Raw genomic sequence first — 7,846 nt, 5'->3', positions numbered from 1 at the left:
AGAACCGAACAGAGATGTGATGAGAAAGGTACTTTAAATCTATTTTTTGCAATGCAAACTCGTGTCTTTTGGTTTCTGGACTCTTTATGTCCTAAGAAAGAAAAATGAGACCAATATCAGTATCTGGGAAAGAAGTTAAGCCTAATATATATATATATATATATATATATAATATTTTGCCTCATATTATTATTTTGAATTTCAATTCAATAAAGTTTACAATATTGTTTTTACAAATATACCAATTTGTTTCAATGAATGATTTATTACCTAGAGGTAATTGAATTATAATTTTTAAACTTGAAATATTTTGATGGCTTGATTGAAAAGTTTAACAAACATAACTTAACTTGAATTAAATTTTTAATTAAATTTAAATTAAATATTAATATGATAAAACCAGACGAAATCCTATTAAATTAAAATAATTAATTTTTTTATAAAAAACAAAATAATATTTTTCTAATATTATGATGTAAGATATTTTTTACAAGTGTTTTTTTTATAAATATATTAAAATAATATTTTTTAGAATTTATTTTGTTTTTGATATTAATATATCAAAATCATAGAAATATACTAAAAAAATTATTTATTTGATTTTTTTAAGTAAAACATACTTTAAAAATACATTAATAAATATAAACTACCACTCTCAACACATTAAAAAATAAAAGCTACGACATTCCTAAATAATCAATAATTCAAATTAATTCGATGGCTTATGAGTTCATTCAGTGATTTAATTTCTCTCTCTCTTTAAATTAGTGTTTTAGGGGTTGGTTGGAGTTGCATTCCAAACAATATTTTCCAAATTTTGAATTTTTTATTTAAAATTAATTGTTTTATATATTTAAATCATTTTAATGTTTGAATGTTAAAAATAATTTTTTAAAAATAAAAAAATATTATTTTAATATATTTTTAAATAAAAAATATTTTAAAAAATAACTAATATTATACTCTCCCACGTAAACCGAACAAAACAATTTAGTTTTGTTACCCAAGCTGATCTGTAATTATAATGATTATAAATGTGCTTTAAAATATTCAACGTAGGCCCTTTTAATTACCGGGGCCAGATAAATCTGGATAGAAATTCAAAGTTTGAACATTCAAATATCTCTTGACCGTTAGAAACGAGGGCTGAAAACCCCTCTCTCTCTATCTCTCCCTCAAACCAGAAAGAAATCTTGAATTTTCTAAGAAAATGGGGAAGCTTAAATGTAAATCCGACTATGAAGATCAAAGAAACGCACGCATCTTAGAGAACCAGGTAATGCTCTCAGGATTTTTGCTTTGTTTCTTTGATTTCTTGTAAAAACCAATGATTTAACTGAACTGTTATTATTAATAATTGTAGGCTCGATTGGAATCGCTTGGAATACACAAAACACTCTCTGATCTTCGATCCTTAACTTCTTCTTCTCCAAAATGCGAGAGAAAGAAATGGACTAAAAGAGTTTACGAGACCGCAATCTTGCGACGATCTGATCGATTGAAGAGGATCAGCTCCGTCGAATCATCAATACAGTACAGTAACAATCTTTCTTTACGTCGGTCTAATCGTTTGAAAGAAATTTCCACCGAACCCGTCAAAGCAGGTATCCTGTTTTTTTTTTTTTTTCCAGAGTGATTTTATCAAAATTAAAGTAATGGGTTGTTGGATTTGACGCGGGTTTTTTGTGTGTGTTCCTTTTGTGTTAGTTGTGAGGAGAAAAGTGGAGGTTGGTGATGAGAGTGAAGAGGAAGAAGATGAGAAAAGGCCTGCAAATGCTCCGTTAGTGAAGGTAAAGGGTGCGATGCAGATTCAACTTTCGCCGGAGGCTTCTGCTAGGCGATGTAGTAGTAAGGGTAGAGGCACGATCTATAACTCGGTTTTTGGGATTTGCTGCCATTTTTGCAGGTACAAAATCCATCCTGCTAAAGTTTTGTTTTTCTTATTTGCTCATTTGAATTGTTATGTTAATTATTTTATTGAGGGACATGGAAATTCTTGGAAATGGGTTATATAAGATGATTGAAATAAATATCTCTGTTTGTTTTTGTGATTAGAACTGCGATTGTAGAGCGCTTAGGGTTGAAAGATCTTCAAATTTTGATGCCTTTGGTATGCTACAAAAGGCATCTATTTGGTGCGCTTTCACCCCCAAATTTTAGTGCATTTTACATAATTATATTATAGCTATTTAAGAATGGCAACGATTGAAACTTATAGAAAGAGCACACTCAGTTACAAGTAATGTTCCATAATATAAGCGTCCTTAGTCCCACTTCACTACCATTCTATACTGCATGTATAATTGCAATTGAAATTTGAAAGTACTTATATAGTAAAGGACTTCAGTTGCATATATTTTTCTTACGGTCTTTTGCATAAATAATTGTTCTGGCACTTTCTAAAGTAAACAAAATCGATCATTTGAACCTCAAGAACAATCCATTATGAAGCCACATAACCATTTGAATCTCGAAAACAAGTGCGCAACTAGTTAAAAAGGGAACCTTCGCGCTTCATGGCCTGGAAAGTCACAAGGAATTTTTTATACGATGTGACATCACAATGGAATATGTGAACATTGTACACGTTACTAATTTTCTAACTAGCACCGTCTTAGAATTCAGCATGTTTTAGACCTTTCTATGCTTTAACTAGTTTTGGCTAACCGTTCAACCTGGCAAGTCTAGTCAAAATAGAGCATGATAATGTGAATCTAATTACACACAAACGCAGGCAAAAGACATTGTGTAGCGAAGAAGATTGCAAGCGCTGCAGTAACCTTGATCCTGATGAACCATGCATAGGTAGCTTTAGAATGCTTTTGTGTATTTTTGATGTTTATCCTTGCATAGGTCAGTTATAAATGAACCAGTCTCTATAATCAATAATGGTCTGTACTTTTTAAATTCTTATGTTCCAAGCAGGAAAAACAGACTGTTCATTTTGTCATTCTCCAACTGGTGTTTTCTGTCGAGGTTGTCTCAAGGTCAGGTATGGAGAAGGTGAGTCCTTCCACCAAAAAAGAACCAGCTGGTACAAAACCACTTAGTCCTGTTAGTGTTAGCAGCCTTAAAAACCTAGTTATGGACTTTAAAGCTCCTAAGACTACAAAAATGTTCATATAGGAGGATGATATGCAAAATGTTTGTGTCCACAAAAATAATGGAATCATCTAACCCTACTGTGATGATGTTTTGGTAGACATAGAGGAGGTGAGAGAAAATAAGAAGTGGATGTGCCCTCATTGCGTAGAAGAAAGAGGATCTAATCCTTATTGGATTTGTAACAGGTACGAATGATTATGTTTTCATTTTTAATTTAGAGCTATAATTAAATGTATTTGCTATTGCAGAATTACCAAGTAATCTTTTGAGATTTATCAATTGGAAACCTGTCGTTTCTAATTTTTAATCTTTTATTTGTGGATAGTTCGTTGTGCTTACGCAAGCGAGAGATGGCTCCAACTGGGCTAGCAATTTTCAAAGGTTTATCTTCTGGCATTTATATTTTCATTTGCATATGAATATAATTACTATCAATTCCTTTTCTGTTAACGAGCTAATATAGTTGATTGATGATATGGTATTGGTTTCCTTTCATACGAATGACATAAAAGCTCGAGAGATGGGTTACAAATCAGTTGCACATCTGCTGATGGATGAGCTTCAACGAAGAAACAAGCTTGGAAGATGAGGATGAACTCCATGATGAATTAAGCTGCAGATCAAAAGGATGGAATTCCTCTGCTGGTGCTAAATGAATCAACAAGACAAATCAGAGGCAATTGATAGGGCTTGATCATATAACTCTTGTATTTTGATGCACCCTGTCTACGGAGAAATTTACATGTCGGCTCCTCACTCATGATTTCCAGAGATCAGTCGCTAAAACATAACATATAATAGCAGTACAGCACCTACATACAAGTAGTAAAGCTAGGGAAGTAGGTTCAGAATAAATCCGTGTCATGCATTACAAAAGAAAATTGCAAGAGCAATCGCAGTCATGGCTTGAGATCTCTCTACTTGCTGCAGAGAATTTTCCTAATTTTATCTAGTTCAGAGAACTTCTGCTATGACCATTCGTTCACTTGGAAGCTCAACAGAACATAGGACACCAATCTGTAAGATTGATATCAAACAGCCCTCTATCTTGTCCCTACTGGACCATTTCTGCTCGACTCGGCTAACTGCTGGGTATCAATTTTAAGCAGAGGATCGATGATCTCTGATACTTGATCAGGAAGAGCTGTTTTAACGAAATTATGGAGGCTATTGTTGCCCGTGAACATGCCGTTGGTGGGTCTTTTTTCCTGTAAACATCTCCAGAAGGAGGATGCCATAGCTATACGCATCACCACTTACTGAAACCTCTCCACCCATACCATATTCTGCAATTCAAGGTACAAATAAGACCATTACTGTCAATACTTCCTCTTAGAATGAAAAAAATATATTTTGACTGAAATCATATTTTGCTTAGGAAACAAAACACAGTGAAGTTAGATAGAAACTAGAGCATATCATAACATTATTTTGAAGTTCGAGCAATTTAAATTAAACTTGAACGGAACTAGAATTCATGAATATGCTTAACAGTAGTCACGAGGGAGGATAATTGCATATTATTTTACCTGGTGCCACATATCCAACAGTTCCTCTTACGCCAAGTGAGCTGGTCGATGTTCACGGGGTTTCTCCTGCGGCTGCCGAAAGAATCCTTGCAAGGCCAAAATCACCCACATGAGCTGTAAGGTCGTTGTCAAGAAGGATGTTGCTTGGTTTTAGATCACAGTGGACGATTTGTTCATCACAATGGTTGTGAAGATAATCCAATGCCGATGCCACATCGATCAACATGCCAATCCTTTGCAGTAGACTCAACCTTTTCGAGTTTTGTGACTCCCCTGTACTTGGATGCAACCAGCTCTCCAAACTTCCACTGGGCATAAAATCAAATACCAAAGCTTTGAAGTCATTGCCTTTGAAATCAATGCTCGAGCAAGCAGTGACAATTTTATCAAGATTCCGATGCCTGATGCGCTTAATGTTTCACATTCAGCCACAAAAGTACGGTGGGCTCCTCGCTGTTCAGGTTTGAGAACCTTTATGGCGACGGTTTTACCATCAGGACCGAGAATTCCTTTGTAGACAGAGCCATATCTTCCATCACCAATCACATTGGCAGAAGAGAACCCATCAGTGGCACGAGCAAGGTCTTGATAGGAAACTATTTGGAACTTCTTCTCCAAGGTTGCAGCTGATAGGGGTTTCCTGTTGGTTGATAGTTTCCTGTATCCAACGGCAAAAATACATGCTAGAAGAAACGTAATGAAGAGAGAAACACTGCTTGCAACGATCACTACTCTCTTTGAAAAACGCTTGTGCTGTTTCGTTCGTGGACATTCAGGCAATTGAATCGCCTTGATTCCTCCACATAGCTTGTTATTTCCAGCAATGGAAAATTGGCTAGCGTTCTCGAAAGCTCCTTCAGCTGGCACCTTGCCCTTGAACTCGTTAAAGGACAGGTTTAGATTAGAAAGGAATGGCAAATCAGCAAGAAACTCTGGAATCTGCCCAGACAAATTATTGCAGGAAACGTCTAGGACTTGAATACTTCTTAGCTTCTTGAAAGCGGAAGGAATAGTGCCTCTGAGGAAATTACCACTCATGTTGAGAGTCTCTAACATGAGACAAGTCTCTAGAGTACTTGGAATTTCTCCACATATTTTATTTCTTGAAATATCCAATTCGACGAGATTTCTCATGTCAACCACTTGACTTGGCAATCTTCCACTTAATCTATTTGATCCTAAAAGAAGGCCAAGCGTGAGGGAAGAAAGACTAAAGATCTTTTCAGGTATGAACCCGCTGAGGTGATTGTGTGAAATGTCCAGAAGATTTAAGCTTGTGCAATTAGCCAAAGAAACAGGTATGGTTCCCTCGAGAAGATTCACTCCCAAATCTAGTTTAAGTAATCCAGAAACGTTTCCCAAAGAGGATGGAATTTCCCCCGAGATTTTATTCAAGTGAACGTAGAACTCTTTTAACATGACTAACTTCCCAATAGATTCAGGTAATCTTCCTGTGAGCATGTTGTCAGCCAAATCAAGAATCTGCGAGCTTTTAAGATTTCCAATATCGGTAGGAATGGTTCCAGTTATGTAGTTGCCCCACATTACCGGGTAATAGAGATTGGTCGAGAGATTTGCTATGGAGTTTGGCAATAATCCTCCAAGGTTACTTTTGTAAAGCGAGATCTCTTCTAGATAGGTACAGTTGGTTAAGGAGGTGAGAAAAGTCAAGTCATTGTTATTCTTATCACCAATTTTGTTAAAACCAAAATCCAGGATTGAAGATAACGTAGGCTTCCTAAATTCTTTGGCACTGGCCCTGAAAAGGAATTAGAAGCTAAATCAAGGTATTCAAGTCCCGAGGAATTAACTATGGATGCTGGAACAGGTCCGAGGAACCGGTTTAGTCCGAGATACAGAGTTTGGAGATTGGGAAGTGTCAAGCCTAAATCAAGGGGGAGGCGACCACTTAAATTGTTGGAGACCATGGCAACAGTGCTCAAGGATGAGATATTGTAAAGCTCTTTCGGAACCATACCTGACAAATTGTTGAAGGACAAGTCAAGATATGCTAACCTGGACAGGCGTTCAAATTCAATAGGTATGCTTCCTTCAAGATTGTTCTCTCTCAGAGAAAGTGAGACGAGATTAGAGAGATTCCCAAATGAAAGAGGGAGTGAACCTGTCAAATGGTTTCTGAGGATGCCAAGCATTCTTAGATTAGACAAAGATCCCAGATCGCTAGGAATTTTCCCTGTAAGGTTGTTTCCCTCCATACCCAAGAATCTCAAATTTGAACAATGGCTTAGATTTCCTGGAAGTTCATCCTGGAAAGAGTTATTTGAGAGAGAGAGGTATTGTAGGCGAAACAGGTGTCCGACTTCTTCTGGAATTGTTCCATGGAAGTTGTTCTTACTGAGATCGATTCTCCTAAGGAAGGTAAGGTTCCCTATGTGGGGAGACAAGAAACCTGCCAGTTGCAGTGATGAAAGATTCAGAGCAATCACTCTTTGATGTTTGGAACAGCATGCAACACCATGCCAAGTACAGAAATGCAGTGAGGCATTCCATGAGCTCAAAGCTCTGAAAGGATCTTTTAAGACGAGATGCTTCATTGCTAGCAAAGCTTCTCGGTCTGTTTCATTTGTGAAGCCTGAGGCCGTGGGGTTCTCGAAGTAGTTGATGGAACAAAGGGCACACAAGATAAAAAGGATCGAGTTTAGTAGCCTTGAAATCAATTTTTTTTTTCTCTCTAATATGCTCCTGGAACAAAGGGCACACAAGATAAAAAGGATTGAGTTTAGTAGTCTTGAAATCATTTTTTTTTGCTCTAATATGCTCCCATAGATGGATACAAATTTCTGGCAAATTCTATTAGAACTCTCTATTTTATATCCACGGAATTATTTCAATGATGGATAAAAAGAAAAAAGAAAAAAGAAACATATATTTGAATGAGGTGACATGTCTTGTTGCCATGAACTTGCTTAGAAAGGCCAAGCTCACAAAATGACATGGACTTGTTCCACATATGTAACCCATAAAGTTAACAAAATGATTATCATATCAAATATTCCCATATACTTATATTAATTAAAAAACGAATAAATAAATTGATAAATTATAAAGTAAAAATTTACCAAAACTTTATAATAGACAAAATGACATGGACTTGTTCCACATATGGAACCCATAAAGTTAACAAAATCATTATCATATCAAATATCCCAATATACTTATATTAATTTAAAAAAAACGAATATATAAATTGA

The 7,846-nt window shown here is 35.8% G+C and overlaps 2 protein-coding genes across 4 annotated transcripts; one reads left to right on the top strand and one right to left on the bottom strand.

Moving 5' to 3' along the window:
- Positions 1–1,111: 1,111 nt before the first annotated feature.
- LOC105110412 (cell division cycle-associated protein 7-like) lies at positions 1,112–3,861 on the top strand. 3 transcript variants are annotated; one of them, XM_011005443.1, is made up of 8 exons: positions 1,114–1,276; positions 1,364–1,604; positions 1,708–1,906; positions 2,735–2,805; positions 2,926–3,003; positions 3,203–3,290; positions 3,431–3,486; positions 3,618–3,861. In XM_011005443.1, the coding sequence occupies exons 1-8, from the start codon at positions 1,211–1,213 to the stop codon at positions 3,692–3,694; spliced, it is 876 nt and encodes a 291-aa protein (XP_011003745.1). In that variant the 5' UTR covers positions 1,114–1,210; the 3' UTR covers positions 3,695–3,861. The 3 variants fall into 3 exon arrangements, with proteins under 3 accessions (XP_011003746.1, XP_011003747.1, XP_011003745.1); XM_011005444.1 differs by lacking the exon at positions 3,618–3,861 and having other exon boundaries at positions 1,112–1,276; positions 3,203–3,294; positions 3,353–3,433; XM_011005445.1 differs by lacking the exon at positions 3,431–3,486 and having other exon boundaries at positions 1,113–1,276.
- On the bottom strand, positions 3,780–7,333 carry LOC105110413 (putative receptor-like protein kinase At3g47110). Its single transcript, XM_011005446.1, has 2 exons — positions 4,635–7,333; positions 3,780–4,391 (listed from the first exon to the last, which is right to left on the bottom strand). The coding sequence occupies exon 1, from the start codon at positions 6,177–6,179 to the stop codon at positions 4,881–4,883; it is 1,299 nt and encodes a 432-aa protein (XP_011003748.1). The 5' UTR covers positions 6,180–7,333; the 3' UTR covers positions 3,780–4,391; positions 4,635–4,880.
- Between the last annotated feature and the right edge of the window lie 513 nt (positions 7,334–7,846).

This window comes from Populus euphratica, unplaced genomic scaffold (genome assembly GCF_000495115.2).
Source record: "Populus euphratica unplaced genomic scaffold, PopEup_1.0 scaffold253.1, whole genome shotgun sequence".
Lineage (NCBI taxonomy): Eukaryota > Viridiplantae > Streptophyta > Magnoliopsida > Malpighiales > Salicaceae > Populus > Populus euphratica.
This window is presented reverse-complemented; position numbering and strand designations above follow the sequence as displayed.